Source organism: Citrus sinensis, chromosome 6, assembly GCF_022201045.2.
Source record: "Citrus sinensis cultivar Valencia sweet orange chromosome 6, DVS_A1.0, whole genome shotgun sequence".
Taxonomy (NCBI): domain Eukaryota; kingdom Viridiplantae; phylum Streptophyta; class Magnoliopsida; order Sapindales; family Rutaceae; genus Citrus; species Citrus sinensis.
In genome coordinates this window covers 17,992,395-18,012,641 of record NC_068561.1, presented here as the reverse complement: position 1 = coordinate 18,012,641, position 20,247 = coordinate 17,992,395, and the positions used below count along the sequence as shown (strand labels likewise).

The window sequence follows — 20,247 nt, the reverse complement described above, 5'->3', positions numbered from 1 at the left end:
TGGGAATGAGAATAAAATGTGTGGGTTCCACACAATTTGGGAATAAGGAATGAAAATCTCATTTTCATGGGAGGTTGGGAATGAAGTTTCCTATTTCCTAAATTGACTTTTGCATCCTTATAATTTTTTCATATTTTCCGAATTATCTTCATTCAAATCACATGCTTGAATGAAGCCACTTACATGAGTTCTATTATCAAATCGCAAGGCCCTTGAAACCAGACCATCAACAAACTTCACAAAACAAGCCGTCATGAATTAGCCGTTTGTCGTCGTTCTGCTCGTATCTCCAGTGCCACCTATCCTCGTTGCCTCCACGTTGTCGATTTGCTCTTGACGTACTTCCGTCTCAGCCAATTGAAAGGTTTGTTTTATTTTACTTAATTTTTGTTTCGACTCTCTTTATGCTTCAAGTTCTCTGTGTTTCATGTTGTTTTGCTTCTCAGTTTCGTTTGTGTGATAATTTTTTATCCAAAAAAAATTATTATTATTCAGTTTCATTGTTGCTCTCTTAGTGTTCTGTCCCTTTTACGATTGCATCAAAGTAGATTGAGAGTGTGCTATTTAATTTAGTTTAATTTCGCATGCAACACCACTAATCGTTGTTTTGACAGTCCTTCGCTGGTCAACTTTCTCTGCAAAGCTTCGCTCTTTAGCTTCTCTGGTACTCTCTCTCTCTCTCTCTCTCTCTCTCTCTCTCTCTCTCTCTCTCTCTCTCTCTCTCTCATTTGCGTTATGGCTTTTCATTTTTATAATACTTTTCTTTATTATTTTTTTTGGTATGATATGGGTTTTATTCAATTTCATCTGGGTATTAATAAATATTAGTGGGCATGACTTATTAGTGAGGATTGAAATAGTAAATTGTAAAAGTTGAAGTGGGTAATGAGAAATAAATTATTTTGAGGCTATTCATTGCTCCAATTTTAAAATATAGTAACAAATATTACTATTAGGAAGGCAAAAGAAGATAAGTTTAAGTGGATGTGAGTTGCAATGCCTTGATAGCATCGCAAAGCTTATGGATTAATTGTTTAAGTCAATGTACATCATTGCTTGATGAGGGATAATGCTACTAAGAATTCTTTTGATTTTGGAACAAGTTTGCTTGAGGTCTTTTTACTTGTTTTTGGTTCGCTTTACTTATGTAAGAGGGAGGCTAAACTCTATAAATTCTGAATTTTATGTACATCTTTACTGGGAATGTCTTCTGTCATTAAAAAAGAGAAATGAATTTTTTGAGTCCTAATGAATATTTTGTGAATTTTCAAAGTTGTGGATCTTTATTTTAGTTGTTGTTGGATAGTTTTCTGGTTTTGGTTAAAAGTCAGTTATCGAAAATGCTCATCACTTGTGTTGATTTTTATGAGTAATGCCACACCTGTTCACAATAGCTCTGTAAATTTTCATGAATTTTCTGACATATTTAATTGATATTATCGTTATTACCTTAGAATTTGCTTTTTGTTTTATGATTTTGGAAATGTTATTTTACTGCAGATATTATGTATTTTGCTTTCCAAAGCTTTTTATTTTGAACTATATATTTATTTTTGTTTTTATGAGAACTATTCTTGGTTTCAAGCTTTATATAGTAATTAGTTTTTTATGTTATGTTGAGATATAAGAATAACTCGTCAGTTGGCAAGAAAGAAGAGAGTCTTGGTAGTCATACAAATTGTGGTTATGATGTCACAAATGATATTGGCTATGTGTATTGCAATGTGTGCCCACCTTACTTTAATTAATGAACAGAGAGTGAGAAGACCTATATCGATCAATAGACTTTGGACTAGAATGAGCTTTTTGTATGATTTGATTTTTGATAACAATGTGAAATGTTTGTCACAATTAAGGATGGATAGGCAAACATTTACAAAATTATGCAACATGCTTCATGAGGAGAGGGGGTTTGATTGGTAATAGAAATGGGTAATTGGTTTTAATTTTACAAAATCGGGACGAACAGTTAGTCAATGTTTTCATAAGTGTCTGAAAGCAATGATTAGATGTCAAAAGAATTTTTGGAAAACACTCGAACCAGTGATGGAGGATTCAATGGACCCAAAATGGAAATGGTTTAAGGTGCGTTTAAATAATTGAAACACAATGTCAAGGTTGTTAAAAAATTTTAATTTTATTTTGTAGAATTGTTTGGGAGCATTGGATGGTACTTATATTAAAGTTCATGTTTCGGAGTCGATAAACTGAAATATAAAACTAGGAAAAATGAAATTGTAACTAATGTTTTGGGTGTTTGTTCCCAAGATATGCAATTTATTTATGTCTTACCCGGATGTGAATATTCAACTCATGATATGCGTGTATTAAGAGATACATTGACGAGAAGAAATGATTTTAAAGGTTCCACGTGGTAACTACATATTTCAAAACAACGTTTCCTGATGCATAATTTTTTGATTAAATTTTTATATTATGTAGTTTATTTGTCTTAATAGGTCATTATTACTTAGTTGATACTGGCTACACAAATGGAAATAGTTTTCTTGCACCATTTAGAGGTCAACTTTTCCATTTGAGTGATTATCATGACGGACACCAACCTACTACGCCTGCAGAGTTCTTCAATATGAGGCATTTGAGTGCTCGCAATGTCATCGAAAGATGTTTTGGGTTATTAAAAAAGAGATTGGTTGTTTTAAAGAGTCTTTCATTCTATGATATTAAAACACGACACATAATATATGTTTATTGTATGTTACATAATTTCATAAGAAGGGAAATGACTTATGATAATATGAAAATGTACTTTGATGATGAACAGCTTGATGAATGGACTACTTGCAGAGAAAATTTGGCACAAGAGATGTGGAACACATGGAATGCCAGTAGAAAAGCATGAAGTGATTTATTTGTATTATTGTTTGTTTTGTCTTGTTATTTGACATTGTGGTTTTTTTTTTTATATTGTTGTTTGACATTATAGCGACTGAGATGTAATGCCTTTCTTTTTTATTGTATTTCATGACTTTGACGTAATCCCTTTTAATTTGATTGGTTTATATTTGGTTGTGTTAAAATTATTTAAATTTGTACATGAAATTGTTTGTTAATGATATAGAATGAGTTTTTCTCCAAGAGATAGAGGGCTAAACAAGTATTTCTGGACCGAAGTTGAAGATGCGACCTTGGTTGATTCATTATTGGAATTAAGTCAAAGTCCTTTGTGGAATACAGATTGTGGATTAAAAAATGGCTATTTGCAAAAATTGAAAGCTATTTTAGAGGAAAAGTTGCCAGGTTGCGGTTTGAAAGGAAATCCCCACATAAGATCTCGAGTAAAGACTTTGAAAACTAAATGGAGTGTTTAGCACGATATGCTATGTCTCAGTGGCTTTGGTTGGGACAATGAAGCAATGAAGCTTATTTGCGACAAATTTGTTTTTGAAGATTATGTCAAGGTATTAATATTTGTTCTATTTAAGACTATATTAGAATTATTATCTGTTTTCGATTTTTTGAATTATGTGTGACAATTATTATCATGTTGGATTAATATTTTGTTTCTATTACAGAAGAGACCAGTCGCAAGTGGTTTGTTTAACAAACCATTTCCATATTATTACACTTTGAGTGAGATTTATGGTTGTGATCGTGCTACTGGAACTAATGCGGGGAATGCCGATGATGATAAAGAAGAGGTACGTCAAGAGGACAATTTGAATGTAAATTTAGGAAATGACTCAACTAATGAGGTTTCAATAAATTATTTTGGTGATGATATATCTTTAGCAAACAAGAGTGCACACTCTCAAGCTGAAAATGCTCATAATAGTTCAGCAAATAAGTCCAAGAAAAGATAAAAACAAATATAGTAATACTAGTGGTATGTACTCAAGTGTTAAGGTAATGGCTGAGTCAGTGGCTGGGATGATACCCAAATTAGATGGTTTGATTAATGTTCTTTCTACACAAGATAAGGAGGTAGCAAATTTACTAACTAAGGTGTTTGATGAGATGCTTAAAATTGATGGCTTGGATGAAGTGCAGAAAATGAAAGCTACTAACATGTTGGCAACAAAGCCTGAACTATTGCGTTTGTTTTTTAATATGCCCAGTTCGATGGAGAAAAGGATATGTGCTTTTATTGCTAAGTGGTGATATATAGTTTCATGCGATAAAATATGTTTCAACTTTTAACATGATATTTTGGATGATGTTATTTTGAAGATATATCTTGTTTTGGATGATGTTATCTGGAATGTATATCTGTAGGTGCTATATGGGGATTTTAAGTTGAAATTTGTATTAGGATGTTGTTATTTTGGAGAATATTATTGAATTTTTGTTTCAATTTTGATTCTCTTCAATTTTAATCTTCAATTTAATAATATTAATTTCATTATTATTATTATCATCATCAAAATTTATTTATTTTACTATTTTAAATGTCATTATAATTAAATTTTATTAACTTTATTATATTAATTATTGTTATTATTATTTTTATTAATATTATCATTATTATCATTTATTATTATTAATTTAATTTTTTAATTAATATTATTTTTATAATAATATTTATACATGTATCTAGTTAATGAAACTTATATTATTTAGTACTATGGGTATTTTGGTAAATTGATTATCATTCCAATTTCTCATTCTCATTTATTTTGCCAAGTAAACACATCAATGACATTCTAGCACATTTTCATTCTCATTTATTTTTGTCAAGTAAACATTGAAATTTCATTCCTATTCCCATTCTCATTCCCATTCCATGAAATCAACGCACCATAATACTTTAGGTAACTATCTGCATTGCTCCTCTAATGACAAGGACTTCTTTTTTTTTTTTAAAAAAAAAAAAAGCTTAGAGCAAGGCCCTCGGCCCTTACCTCAGGGAAGGAACCTCTTGCCCCCTCTAACATAGTGTTTTTAGCATACGAGATGATTATGACTGGAAGAGGCCATTTATTTTAATTTTAATTTATAAATGACATAACACTATTGTAGCCTTAAGAAAACTGGATTTTATAGCTATAAAATAATTATTGGGTGCTTTTAAATAGTTATTAACTACATAGAATAGCTAAATAATTAGTTCAAACATGTTGATGTAGGTGCACGATAATTATGGCACGATAATTATGGCACCTAAATAATTAGTTCAAATATGGATAAATAATAAGAAAATGTAATGAAATATTCATTACATGTTTGAAAATTTGTCAATTTGCCATCCTTATTGGTAAATCACATTATACATCATCAAAACCATTGGTTACGTCCGTGACCGTGGTACATGACACTTTACCAAATTTGAACTTGACCAAATGGATTATGATTTATGACTACAGGAACAATACTTTGAAATCTAGACAAATTAGAGATTTGGTTCAGTACGTAATTCTTACTCCTTGCCGAAAAGCAGCCGGTATGGACATGATTATGAAGGATTAATAATGAGTTTAGGCTCCATAAAACCGGACAGCTTTTCTTTTCTTCCCTTGTCATTTAAGCCTTGCCAAGTGCCATTTCTATGATTAGAGGAGATTGCAAGCAAAGCCCACCTATCTTCGGTGAGCCAGCCCAATAGAACATTACCAAACCAAGCTTCCTTTTGAGTATTTCTTAATTATAAAAAAAAAAATTAAATGAAAAAGGCAAACGATTATGTTTGTTTTTTGATTTGATCTATGTTGTTAGATTTATAGATTCCGCGCCATTTACGCCACTGGGATGCAGTAGTCTACATCAACTCCCAAGATGTGCATTAATGTCACATTTTTATATACATATGCATCATTAATTAATTAATTAATTAATTAATTAATTAATTAATTAATTTTAACATGGGAGGAGGGAGAGCCAAGTGTGGAAATGGAAAAGTGAAGTAGAAGCTTTCATTCCTTGATCCTAAAATATAATTATTATAATTACAGCATTAAAACAATAACAGAGTATCTGAAAGTCAAATCAAGTAAAAGAAAGAAAAACAGAACACAAACAGCCAAAGTTAAGTTGGTACTTGGTAGAGTTTGTTTTAAGTAATTTCAAGTAAGTCTCTGTGTTCTGACTGTTGCTAAATAAATAAAAATGAAGAATTGGAAGAACCTAATAATAATAAAGTGGCATGTCTAAATGAGTCGAATTAATGGAATTATGGGCACGGCTCAGAAAAGAGAGACAGAGGGTATTGAGACTTTTTTTTTTTTTTTTTTTTTATGGTGTGTGTTTGTGTTATTATTATTATTATTATAAGGAATTATACAGAATACAAAAGGTAAAGCAAAAGAGAAGCATGCCGGGTTACTGTCTGGTAATTTTTGAATGGGTGCAAAATTTTGATTTGCGGTGTAATGATGAGTCAGGTCGGATTGGACATGGTGAAGGAATGAGAAGTGCCATCTGTAAATCACACATCGGATTCTCGTTTGACTCGAACGAGTTTTTAGACATCAAATTTGGAAAATAACGTGTAGCCCCCTATATTTGAGAAGAATCACACACACACACATAATATATGTGTGTGTGTGTGTATAGTTTTGCATTAATTTCTAAAATTCCTCAAAATTAACAAATTTAACTAATGTATACTCTTGAAAATTTTAAAATAATTAAGTTTCTAAATTAACTAGTTTAAGTGGTATAGTATTTGGCATCCCCCTAAGTTACATGCATGTAACTTAGCATTAGCTATAGTATTTAGATCATAGATTTAAAAAAAAATTATTTGGCAGATTTTTTTTTTAATTTTTATTTGGCAGCACTTGTAGTCAAATATCAACTAAAGTAACTTTGAATTAATTTAATTTTCTGTAATTTTAAATTTATTTTTATGAGGAATGCATGACTTTCATCAATTCAACTTTGTGAATAAGTACATAAGATGTGCTGGGTAAGTTTCAAACCATAATATCTAATAAGTTTAATGAATGGGCAATGTCATTCAAGCGCGAAACGAGAATTTTATTAGAGTGTGTTAAATTATTTTTAATTGATATGGTCCATTATTTTATAGAAAGTCTGCTAGGAATTCAATAGACTAGGAATTAGTTACAATTTCTTCTTTTAATTTCTTTATGTTGTACTTATGTAAAAATAATAAATAAATAAAATGTGTTTTATTTTCTAACATGTGCGGCTAGCTTATTTTCAATCTATTATAATCATTGTTTGACTTTGGTTACAATTTTTATTTTTATAGTAATATAATTATTGGGTTTTGGATGTTAAGATTTAAATTGTTTTAGTTTAAAATGGGACGAGAGCAAATTATTAAATTAAAAAGAAGAAAAACTAAAGGTGAGAAACAAATCACCTTTGGTAGGTATAATGAGTTACTGAATTTTAGATTAAATTTATATGGCCAAATTTTAAAATTGAATGGAATGATAAACTTGTAAAATACCATTGTGACAAACTTGAAAATATAACAGTGGCGAGTTCATAAAATGAGTATTAATTGCATTTCTATAATTAAAAAAAACTGCAGATTTTGAATGAGCTCAGCCAACATATAGTGTCGCTCCTAGTACCATTACAATTTCTTAATATGTGTTTCTTTGTAACTTGATTCATTGTCTTCATGATTTCTTGAACTTCAAAAATAATTTAAAAATTATGTTATAATGCTCTTTTTGCTTGAGATTAAATCTACAACTTTTTAACAATTTATTTTAATTTAAAATCTGATTGTTAACTCTTAATCTACTTATATATATATATTAGAAAAATACTTTGTTGAGAATGACAAAAAATTATGGGCTTGATTATATAAACAACTCAGTCGTGCGCTTGTCCAGTCGCATTTTAATTTTGTTACGTTGTAATAGAATCCAATAGGGGAGACCATTATGAAAATAGTGAAAAATTATATCCTTAATTGTAATATTTTTAGAACTTTTAGGGGCCTCCTTGATGTTACCTCACATTTCAAAAGCCAAAAAGAGAAGAAATGGTAAAATAAAAAGACTGACAATGGCTCTCTGTTTTCGCCGTTCAGAAGCTTTTAATGCTTTCTGCTTTACTCTCTCTCTCTCTCTCTCTGTTTTTTCCATGTCACTATTCAAAGTTTCAAACCAACCAAAGCTTTCATTTTTCTTGCTCTCTTTCACTCATTAATGTCTCCTCTTTCTAGGGCTCCATTCGCTTGACCTTCTCTCCCGTTCCTTTCGCCGCGAATATCTCCAGAAACCATCTTGAGTCCGGCACCCCTTTCTGACAATACCAAGCTTCTTCTTTGTCTTTTCCTCTGTTTCTCTGTCTTTAGTTTTTTAAAAAAGCTTTCATTCTGTTGAGGAAATGAAACCAACTGTTTCACAAAGGTGACTAAAACCAACCAAAACTGAGTGGTTTTGCTGGCCGGTTTCATTCTTGCTTTTGTTATTTTCTCTCTAATGGCTAAATCACTATCGCATGTACTCTGTTTTGCTTTGGCAAGCCTCAGTTTTTGTTGACATTATAGTGCGTTTTGCAAACTTATACAAGCTTTTGCTCCTTTGAAATTGAGTTAAGGATGCTACTTAAGCTCAAGTTAATCTTTTTACTTGTTTTAGCTCCAGTTTTTGTACGTTCTTTAGACCCCACATTCAACGACGATGTTTTGGGGCTAATCGTGTTCAAGGCCGGGCTTGAGGACCCAAAAGAGAAGCTAACATCATGGAGTGAAGATGATGATAATCCTTGCAACTGGGTCGGAGTTAAATGTGACCCGAAAACTAAGCGGGTCGTTGGGCTCACTCTTGATGGCTTCTCTCTTTCGGGGCATATTGGTCGTGGCCTTTTACGATTACAGTTTCTTCAAGTTCTTTCTTTGTCTAATAATAACTTTACTGGGACTATAAATGCTGATCTTGCTAGCTTTGGGACTTTACAAGTTGTTGATTTTAGTGAAAACAATTTATCTGGGTTGATCCCAGATGAGTTTTTTAGACAATGTGGGAGTTTAAGAGAGGTTTCTTTTGCTAATAACAATCTCACTGGCCCAATTCCTGAGTCTTTAAGCTTTTGTTCATCCTTAGAGTCTGTTAACTTTTCTTCTAACCGGCTTTCGGGACAGTTGCCTTATGGAATTTGGTTTTTGAGGAGTCTTCAGTCTCTTGATTTGTCTAATAATTTATTGGAGGGAGAGATTGTTAAAGGAATTTCCAATTTGTATGATTTGAGAGCTATAAAGTTAGGTAAGAATAAGTTCTCTGGGCAGCTTCCGGAAGACATTGGAGGCTGTTCAATGTTGAAAGTGCTTGATTTTGGTGTGAATTCTTTATCTGGGAGCCTTCCAGATTCATTGCAAAGGCTGAATTCATGCTCTTCTCTTAGTTTAAAAGGGAATTCATTCACAGGGGAAGTTCCCGATTGGATTGGCAAGTTGGCAAATCTTGAAAGTTTGGATCTTTCTTTGAATCAATTTTCTGTTAGGATTCCATCTTCAATAGGAAACCTTGTATTTCTGAAGGAATTAAACATATCCATGAATCAGTTTACTGGAGGATTGCCGGAGTCAATGATGAATTGTGGTAATCTTTTGGCTATAGATGTTAGCCAAAATAAGTTGACAGGTAATATTCCTACATGGATTTTTAAGATGGGCTTACAAACTGTGTCCCTTTCTGGAAATAGACTTGGTGAAAGTATGCAATATCCTTCTTCTGCGTCGATGAAGGATTCCTATCAAGGTCTTCAGGTCTTGGATCTTTCTTCAAATGCATTATCTGGTGTAATCCCATCTAACATTGGGGATCTTAGTAGCTTGATGCTCTTGAACATGTCCATGAATTATTTGTTTGGTTCTATTCCTGCAAGTATCGGAAAATTGAAAGCCATACAAGTTCTTGATTTCAGTGACAATTGGCTAAATGGAACTATTCCTCCTCAAATTGGAGGAGCTGTTTCACTCAAGGAACTGAAGCTGGAGAAGAATTTCCTGTCTGGTAGAATTCCTTCTCAAATCAAGAACTGCTCATCTCTGACATCTTTGTAAGCTCTCTCTTGCTGCCTGATTTCTGCTTTGATTCTGTTTGATTCACATTGTTAGTTGAATGCTTTTAACTTTTTAAAGTTTTTACATACTTACATTTGTACTTCATCTTAGTCCTTCAATAGTCTGGGCACCCACTGGATTGACCTTTTAACTCTTACAATATGATTAACTCAATGATACCTTGAGCATTATTCCAGAGGCCTAGATAATTTACGTAAAATTATTGTACAAGACATCAACAATAAGCTTACAATCTTAAAATTACAGCCTTGATATTGGTTTGAACAAAGATGTGAGGCAGACGAATTTGACTAATTTTATGTTGGCATTTTCACCCTGAAACAAGTAATATTTTTTGTGCAAGTTGATCTTTTGCTTGTGGTTGGCATCCTTTTAGAGCATATAGGTGAAGAAAGATGGGCCAGATCACCTGATCTTGAAATGTGGAATACAAATATGGTCCTTTCATGATTTTCAGTTCAAATACAATTTCACTTTCTTTAGTACAAGATTTGTTTCCGATTTTAATTTTTTTTCTTTTCTTTTTCTCTTTTCAAATTGTTCAGGATCCTGTCTCAGAACAACCTCACTGGTCCAGTCCCTGCTGCCATTGCAAACCTTAGCAATCTTAAGTATGTAGACTTGTCTTTTAATGACCTCTCTGGAATATTACCCAAAGAACTTATAAATCTTTCCCACCTCCTGTCCTTTAATATCTCCCACAATCACCTACATGGTGAACTACCAGTTGGGGGCTTCTTTAACACCATTTCCCCCTCATCTGTCTCCGGGAATCCATCCCTGTGCGGATCTGTTGTTAACCGCTCATGTCCTGCTGTTCAGAACAAGCCCATTGTCCTCAACCCCAACTCTTCCAACCCCTACACTGGCAACTCCTCCCCTAATCACCGTCGCAAGATTGTACTCAGCATCTCTGCCCTCATTGCCATTGGGGCAGCTGCTTTTATTGCCATTGGTGTAATAGCTGTTACTGTCCTCAATATCCGTGTGAGGTCTTCTATGTCACGTGCTGCTGCTGCACTCTCATTTTCCGGTGGGGAGGATTACAGTTGTTCTCCCACTAAGGATCCAAACTATGGGAAGCTTGTAATGTTTTCTGGCGATGCTGAATTTGCTGCTGGAGCTAATGCGCTGCTAAATAAGGACTGTGAACTTGGTCGTGGTGGATTTGGAGTTGTGTATCGAACAATCTTGCAAGATGGTCGTTCTGTTGCCATCAAGAAGCTAACTGTTTCAGGTTTAATCAAGTCCCAAGAAGATTTTGAAAAGGAAATGAAAACACTAGGGAAGATAAGACACCACAATCTTGTAGCTCTTGAAGGATATTACTGGACTCCATCCTTGCAGCTTCTCATTTATGAATTCATCTCCAGTGGAAGTTTATACAAGCATCTCCATGATGGATCCAGCAGAAATTGCCTCTCTTGGCGACAGAGGTTCAACATAATCCTGGGAATGGCAAAAGGTTTGGCCTATCTACATCACACGAACATAATTCACTACAATCTGAAATCAACCAATGTTCTAATAGATAGTTCTGGTGAGCCCAAGGTTGGAGACTTTGGTCTGGCAAGGCTGTTACCAATGTTAGACCGCTGCATCTTAAGCAGCAAAATTCAGAGTGCACTTGGCTACATGGCTCCTGAGTTTGCATGTCGAACGGTGAAGATAACTGAGAAGTGTGATGTGTATGGATTCGGGGTCTTGGTTTTGGAGGTGGTAACAGGGAAGAGACCAGTGGAATACATGGAGGACGACGTAGTGGTTCTCTGTGATATGGTTCGAGGAGCACTGGAGGATGGGAGAGTGGAAGATTGTGTTGATGCAAGGCTTCGGGGCAATTTTCCAGCAGATGAAGCAATTCCTGTGATAAAGCTTGGGCTAATATGTGCATCTCAAGTGCCTTCTAATCGGCCTGACATGGAAGAGGTCGTGAACATTTTGGAGCTGATCCAATCCCCTTTAGATGGGCAAGAGGAGTTGGAGTGAAGCAAATTTCTAGAAGGATGATGAGATTTCCGGCGAACAAGAATCCGGTTTGTCAGTTAAACAGAAGGAAAAAGATAACAGAGTGCTCAATATCAAGTTCTCTTCAATTTTTTTGTTTGTTTTTACTTGTCATTGTATTTTTCCTTTACTTTTACATTTCTTTCTCCCATCGGAAATTGTTACATTGTCCATTACCGGATTCTTTTTCATCGGTTGAACGTGGAACTTACAAAATATTGTTCATTTATATATCTCCATACATTCCACATTCATTCCCATCATCCCTCTTTGTTTTGCTCTCATATTGTCCATGGGATTTTCTGTAGTGCCCTCACAAGTCTCTACTGCTTCTTGATAAAATGGAAAATAGTTTAAAGTGTCCCAACAAGTTCTTGTCATTCTTTAATTCAAAAGAAAACAAAAGGGGAAAAAAGGAAGAAGGAAGAGGGAGACAAGAATAAAATAATAAGCTAATGATGGCTCATAAGTCGAGTTCTTGCCAAGTGACTCGAGAAAATTGAATGGTATTAATACATGATGCTGTTGAAAAAAAAAAGGAAAAAGGAAAAGCACTTGATTCCTTTTTTATATTTCTAAGCTTGAATTCACATTGACATTACTTTTCTTAAAATTTTTTGGCATGATCAAATTCTTTTGCAATTACACCACCAGTCATGCACCGGAAGCAGTGACAGTAGTCATTATATGAGCAATGAAATCATTCGAGGTTGGTCCAGAGACACTGATTCTCTCGTTTCTGCAAGCATGGATAATAATTAACGCTTAGATGTTAAGTTTAATATAATCAGGTGGTGTTGGACGCCTGGGAACCTAATGAAAATAAGCTAGGACATCATCAGAGCACAACACATGGGGGCCCTGAAAAGCACTTCTAAAACTTTATGCATGATAGTATTTAGTGCGCAACAATCATCATGCTTGCCATGGGAACTTTTAAAAGCGCTTTTTTAAGCTTATGGGTCATGAAAATAAAAAGGAATTCTTCTTATATATATAAATTTCTTAGTAGTTCATAAAACTAATTGAAGCCCAAATTAAAACATGGGAAGTAAAGCCAAAATAAGATGAAGAGTATTTATTGGTTTCTTGCCTTATAGCTTATTTGTTGCTTAGAAACTAACTGTCATCAGATTGCAGCACACATTGAATTTTGTGGCAACAGTTGAAAAATTTGAGTCTCAATTCAACTTCTTAACCATTTTCTCAAAGATACTTTGATTCAAAAATCTAAAAGTAGATCCACTAATACAATTAGTGCTCGACCTCAGTTCACAATCTAATCAAAAGCTTGGCAGTATCTACTTCAGATTATGAAATTTGGAGTGATCTGAGAATGATAAGACACCCATTTCATTGAACAAGGTGGCTAAAAGTGAAAGAAATATACCCATATCCATTGTGGGAACAGATTGAATGGAGTTTTGAATTGAATGACAGGCACCATTGATTCTTGTTTCTGCTTTTTGGTTCCAACCAAGCAGTGTCATTACTTTCCAGTCAAATGAGAGCTTGAAATAAAAAAGTACAGCATGTAAAAACAAAAAAAAAATATGTATATAACCAACTGTGTATACAGTACTTTTGCCATCTTCCCAAAACTTATTCCTAACATTGAAGGAATGGGGAGGGGGGAAAAAAAGAAAACAAAATTGTGGAAAACCACCAGTCAAGTGCTGTTCATTCACAGAACAAAGAGAGCTAACAACAGTTACAAAATGCATAAATATTATGCGCCTCACCATCCTATTTTTCGAATTCTCAGTACTATTTGTTATAATACTAGTACTATTGTTATAATACTAGTATGAGAATGCTTTACATTCAGTATATTAATTCTCCTAATTTTCTGTATATCTTGGTCCTCATCCAAGTCCCTGGTGAAACACCCATTTTGTATCTCATCTAGTAAAGTTCTACTCATTCCAGTCATGTTCCCAACCATCTCTGTTTGGAGACCTAGAAGTAAGACCATTGGCTGAAATGCTCCCTATACGAGATGCTCCTGGTGATTTCACTGCATTATTCTCATCCCAATCATCATCCCAACCTTCATCCCAACCTTCTGCTGTTTCCACATTCATAGCTGAAACAGATTCAGGCAATCCCATTTCAAGTTCTTGATAAGGAACTCCATCATTCCATCTCCTCTTCCTACATTTGCAGCAAGCCCATGTCACTCCAAATATGAGGACAGAAAGAATCAGGAAATATGCACCATTGATCGGTGTTAAAATCTTGTCATAAGATGGGAGGTAGATGAAAATTTTTTCTTCAGATGCAGGCCGACCCATGTGAAGCACACATTCACCATTTCCAGCATTCAATACAAGTTTGGAGTTCTTCCTAGCAGATAGGGAAATATTTATCTAAAATGAACAAATGGCGAAATAAAATGATCAGTGAAGTTTCCCATAGACTGTTTACAGTAATGCACAAACAAACAATAAACAACTGAGAGCAAAGAAACTTAAACACAAAAACAAGCTGTTTTAAACTAAGTTCAAATCTTGTTGTATCGTCAAATGAGCATGAAAAAATGATCAGGATCATAGATCTCAGCCAAATCAGCAACAAAGAAAGTATTCTTCTAGTTTATCCAAAATTTTTCCTTTAGCTTTCATATATATCTTAGCTTTGTTTCTAGTAAAAGACTTAGTAACGGTAGTCGCGATCTCTCCCCCCCCCACCAAAAACAAACAAAACCAGCCATTTTTACTCATAAAATTTCCAGACAGGCCATCTGAACTTAGCAACTTGCAGATAAAATCATTTCCTAAGAGTAACACAAGAAATGCCACCCGTTAAAGTTCAATTTTCCTTGTTTTTATTATATATTTCGATTGACAGATACACTCCACCCGCTTAACCTCAATTTTCATTTCAAACCTTATAACTAAAGATCTAACAGTTCCATTGAAAAATATAAAGGAAATTATCATTTGTCCACCCCCATTGTTTAATGCAAGTTTTAATATACTCAAATCCTTTTAAAATTATTAGCAGTCCCCCCAATATTTGCAAAGTGTATCAATTTTCCACTTCGACATTAATGGCTGTTAGTTTTGATGACATCACAGGGTAAAATAGAAAAAATGAGAAAAAAATTCCCCCCCCCCCCCCCCCCAAAGATTTTTTTTTTTCAAATTTTCTACCTTTTTTATTCTTTCCCCTTTTCTTCTTTGTTAAATTTAGTTATCTATATATTTTCTTAAAACAAATTGATTGTTTATAGAACAAAATTTTAGTTTAACAGCAAAGTATTTTTGAACTGTGATTAAACATTGGCTGGACAAATGATGATTTCCCAAAATATAATAAGCAGCAGAAAAAAAAATTAAAAGAAAAAAGATTCCCTACCTTTTGAGTTTGGTGTTTAGGTATTTTTAGCTGCTTCAAAGGGTTTTCAACAGCAGTTGGGATGGTAATAGTAACTATCAGAGTCTTTTCTCCTTCATTTTGGACTAGAATAGTTAATTCTCCGGACCCTGATAACAGAAAAGGAAATTAGATGAAGGATTACCGTGTTTTAAACACCTTAAACACTCCAAATAATGAAGAGCTACAATCTGCCTGCATGAACATAGCTATCAAACTCCCAGACACATAACTTGGGACAGGGCAAATCCTGAAATCACAAATGAACAGATAATGATATGAAGTGTAGGTGCTCAACCTAACTAACAAAGCATTAATTCAACTAAATAAGCTGCATGAATCCTTTTGCACTATTCTTGTCCAATGAGAAAATATCTAAAGTAAAGATTGAACTAAAGGAAAATGTGTGCTAATAAAGGGGCAAAAACATGTAAGTTATTCATTTGTTTATTTGATAAGATTAAAAATGCAACCTAGTGACTACCAAAACCCTACCTTGCACCCTGGAGCTAAACCTAAGAGAAGATCAAATTTATCTACATATTTAAATCAACGCATTCGGGAAGAACAATGGAAACTAATACAAAGATTTTGTTGACATGACAGGGAGGCAAATAAACTTGATCTTTGACAGTACTTTCTTAGCAGAAACACCAGGAAAAAGGATCAAAATGCCAACTATGCTTCAACTAGTTTAAAAGATATTTATAGGAAGAAGCAGAACAAAAGAAATAGCATATCAATAATCATATTATTTTTGAAGCATAATAACTAGTTGATTCTCATGCCAGTTGCAATAAAAAGAGATAAAATGCTTAAAAAGTTTTAGATTGCCATCAACATTTTGCATATCAAAAGTAATAATTAACTGAATGATGAATGATAAATCACACCTTCTTAATGTACTGAAAACAATACTACCTAACGACCAAGAGATTAATCAACCTTCGAACACAACTTCAATAGGGCGACACACTATTAAAGATGCATATTAATCTTACACGTCAATGACATCTGAGAATTAGTCTCCAGATATCCTAAGCTTTTCTAGAGCTGGTTTACTTTAATTCTAGAGAGCATTAATCTTATAGATGCAAGGAACAGTGCAACCAAATAATCATAGCAATCACTAATATCCAGGAAAGATATTAAGCCAATGTCTAACACCTAATGTAATATCAGTTCTCTCCTAATAGACACTTTCAAACTCTTCTCATCCAAATATAAATGCAAATAAATAATTCCAGATCAATTATCTTCTCATCCTCAACATTGCAAACTAAATCCTACAACCATTGTCCAAGTAATTGCATAATCTCTTAAACACATACTATCCAAATCCTAAAGTATTCCAAATAGTATTTCGTAACATCAAACAAGCATTTCTAGTAAGAGAAACAGCATCCAGAATGCCTCTTAAAATTACACAAATGCATACAAAAACCAAACTACACAGGAAAAAAAAAAAAACAGGCTATATAAATTACCAGTGTCAAAATTTTGAATGCAGGCAATCAGTGCCTTCAAATCCTCACACTTATGTAACCCATTGCATGTTTCATTAACCCCGAACTCTGAACCGCTTTTATCATCAATAGTCTTCTCTTTAACTCCACCGTTCTTCCCATTATCCATTTCATTGCTTTTATCATCAGTATTCTTCTCCTTCGCTCCACCATTCTTCCCATTATCAGTTTCATTGCTTTTATCACTCTTCTCTTTAACTCCGCCATTCTTCTCATTATCTGTTACATTTGTTTTATCAGCAATAGGCTTCTCTTTCGCTCTACCATTCTTCCCATTCTCTGTTTCATCGCTTTTATCATCAGTCTTCTCTTTCCCTACGCCAATCTTCCCATTATCTGTTTCGCTGCGTTTATCATCATTAGTCTTCCCTTTTGCTCCACCACTCTTTCCATTTTCATTGCTTTTATCATCAATAGCTTTCTCTTTAACTCCACCATTCTTCCTATTATCCGTACCATTAACATGTGTCTTTACTGGAGATGGACTCAAAAAATCTGTACCACTTACATTTTCCTTTACTGGAGAAGGACTCAACAAATCCATACCATTTACATGCTCTGGACTCTTCCCCTTATTAGGAGGACTTAACAAATCAGTACCACTTACATGTTCTGGATTCTTTCCCTTATCAAGAGGACTTGAATTCTTTCCATCATCCTTATGGTTAACATCCTTTGGGACTATTTGATTTTGGCCAGTGGAACTTCCTGAACGCGGAAAATTCAATTTTTTGCTGTTACCTGTAATTGGATTTTGAGGTGGACTAACCAAATCCGTTTTACTGATCGGTTTCGGATCCAAAGGCGCTGAATTGTTGGATGGTTGAACGTTTTCTGGCTTTTTCACTGGTCCAATCTGATTAGGATCCTGTTTATTTTCGCCTGTAACCTAACAAAAAATTTTTTTAAAAAAATAAAATCATCCATTTAAAAAATAATCAACATCAAATGAGAGGAATGGAGAATTACTTGCGCTGAAGTGGTATTATTTTGTGGGGGAGCTGCAGCTAAGTATCGAAATGTAGCATGGGCAACATCGGCAATAGAAATCGAAAACAAGAAAAACACTGCAAGGGCTACATTTTTATCCATTATTATTAACCAATTAAACTACCTCTAACAACTTGCTGTTATAAGGTTCCAAAATTTGAACTTAGCGGCTTGGCCCGTGGAAATCAAATCCCCAAAAACTGCGGCAATTTTCGATCCCAAAATCTCATCTTTGCTGCAAAATTAGAAGCTTTCATACAGTTTTTGATGCATCTGAGCTTGGATTTGACGCAGTTGAATAAAAATTGGACAAATTAATAATAAATTGAGAGAGGACAAATTTTTGGGTCCCGAATTCAACTGAAATTGAATAAGCAAGCACATTGATTAGATCAATTAGGGTTTACGCGGGTAAATCTAATCTGGGCATCTGGGAATGGTGACGTGTGCATGATTTGCGTCATTTTGAGTTCTTTTAAATATGGGCCTTACGTTCTACCAAAAACATTTGGGCCTTACACGACAGGCCCATTGAGATTTTGCCAAATTTTAGGATATGGATAGAGTGTTTTGGTGCTGTTTTTCAGACAATATTTTTCGTTTTCAAAACTGAAAATGACGAAGCTTTTATTGATTTTTTTTTTGTGATCATGGTTTTCTTTTTTTTTTTCTTTTGTTTTAATTACATCTTTATGAAGAAGATAAGAGTTTAGATTTACTATTAAGGGAGAGAGAAGGAGAAGATGAGAAATGAGAGTTAGAGATAAATTTGATGGAAGAAAGAGAAGAAGATAAAAATAAAGTAGATATTTAAGACGTGTATAATAATATTTTTTAATTAGTGTTTTTGGCTCTTATTTTAGAGAAGGAGAATAATATTTTTGATGTGATGTTTTTTACAATGAAAATTTACTTGGTAGTTTGTTTTCAAAACAACATATGAAAATGAAAACAGTAAAAAATTCTACATGAAAATATTTTATTTTTTATTATTTTAATTTTAATCAAAATGAGATCAAATTTCACGTAATAATAATAATTTTCAGAAAACCCTCTCATAATTCACTAAGTTTAAGAAATTAATTAGCATATAACAAAATAAACAACTAATGCTTTTAGTATTATAACAAAGTACATACTTAAAATACGAAAAATACATAAGCACATATGAACTTAAATAAAATAATTTAAAATAAAGCACCATTATTCATTCTTACTAGGTAAAAATTAAAAAAAGAAGAGAGGGATCTTCATGTCATATTTGACATAATAGAAGATCATATAAAATTTTAATGAACAATAAACAAAATTAGAGAATTAGAAAAATAAGTATCTATATCTTGTTACGAAGATATAAGGGTTGTTGAGTGATTATAATGAAGAAGAAAATGATATGGTGTAGAAGAAGTAAAAATTTGAAAGGATAACATAAAAGTAATTAAATAAAGAATCAATAAAGTGATAATTGAAATAATAACAGTTAGCATCACTTTTTACCTTACCTTTTTTAATCGTTCTCCAAACAGTTAAAAACTTCAATTTGGCATTTTCGAGTTTTCTTTATAAAAGTTCAAAAACGAAAATGTTTTATTCTCTAATTTTTTTACTAATTATTAGAAAATAACTTAACCAAACAAAAAACACCGAACAAAAAACGTGATCAAACGCACCCTTATTTATTTATTTATTTATTTTATGAACACCCTTATTTATTATTCTTTGGACAATGCATGAAAATTTGTTTCTTGATTTATTTTAAAGTTTGTTCCGTAAATCACAAAGCTAACGTGTATAACTTGTTTTGGCTTTTATTATTGTAAAAAAGAATCTGTTCTATTTGTTTTACAATTTATTTTTAAGGATGGTTACTACAAAATTTTGAAAATAAAAATGAAAACATAGGCTATATGACAACATCGAGTATGCTATCATAGACGCATTCTCAAATCCAGAAACACAAGATGTAGACCACTATTTTCATTTTTCAAAAACGTCAGTGGTGAAAAATGACAAAATTAAAGCACGTATTAGATTAGAATAATAAATCTAAATCAGTTTAGATTTTGTATATGCTACCAGAACCTTTTGTGTGAGCCAAGACTCTTAAAAAGGAGAAGAATGTTAGGGAATAAAACACAATTTGTTCCCTACAAGCAAGCATAAAGTCGTAAACTATGCTTTGGCTTATAACGATTGCCAGCCTGGCTCAAAATATTCAATTGGGACATGGGATTTAACTCTTAAAGGGGACAAAAAAAAAAAAAAAAATCTATCATTTAAAGTTGCAATAAATTGATATTTATGGTTGAATTTTTTTAAGGGAATTCCGGCTTGAATTATAAGAGAAAAGAAATGAGATTTGGTTGGTAGCATTGC

The 20,247-nt window shown here is 33.2% G+C and overlaps 2 protein-coding genes and 1 long non-coding RNA gene across 5 annotated transcripts; 2 read left to right on the top strand and 1 right to left on the bottom strand.

The window, feature by feature from the left end:
* Nucleotides 1-137: 137 nt before the first annotated feature.
* LOC107177446 (uncharacterized) lies at nt 138-4,315 on the top strand. 2 transcript variants are annotated; one of them, XR_003066011.2, is made up of 4 exons: nt 138-364; nt 615-664; nt 3,083-3,422; nt 3,537-4,315. It is a non-coding gene; the product is annotated as an uncharacterized LOC107177446 (long non-coding RNA). The 2 variants fall into 2 exon arrangements; XR_008055629.1 differs by having other exon boundaries at nt 2,786-3,422.
* A 3,635-nt stretch (nt 4,316-7,950) lies between these two features.
* Nucleotides 7,951-12,240, top strand: LOC102628346 (leucine-rich repeat receptor-like protein kinase PXC2). Its single transcript, XM_006481133.4, has 2 exons — nt 7,951-9,945; nt 10,516-12,240. The coding sequence occupies exons 1-2, from the start codon at nt 8,486-8,488 to the stop codon at nt 11,957-11,959; spliced, it is 2,904 nt and encodes a 967-aa protein (XP_006481196.1). The 5' UTR covers nt 7,951-8,485; the 3' UTR covers nt 11,960-12,240.
* A 1,272-nt stretch (nt 12,241-13,512) lies between these two features.
* On the bottom strand, nt 13,513-18,319 carry LOC102628060 (uncharacterized). Of its 2 annotated transcripts, none has more exons than XM_006481132.3 (4): nt 17,851-18,319; nt 16,843-17,770; nt 15,338-15,465; nt 13,513-14,346 (listed from the first exon to the last, which is right to left on the bottom strand). In XM_006481132.3, exons 1-4 carry the CDS (start codon nt 17,971-17,973, stop codon nt 13,894-13,896), a joined length of 1,632 nt encoding a protein of 543 aa, XP_006481195.1. In that variant the 5' UTR covers nt 17,974-18,319; the 3' UTR covers nt 13,513-13,893. The 2 variants fall into 2 exon arrangements, with proteins under 2 accessions (XP_006481195.1, XP_052299378.1); XM_052443418.1 differs by having other exon boundaries at nt 14,070-14,131.
* Between the last annotated feature and the right edge of the window lie 1,928 nt (nt 18,320-20,247).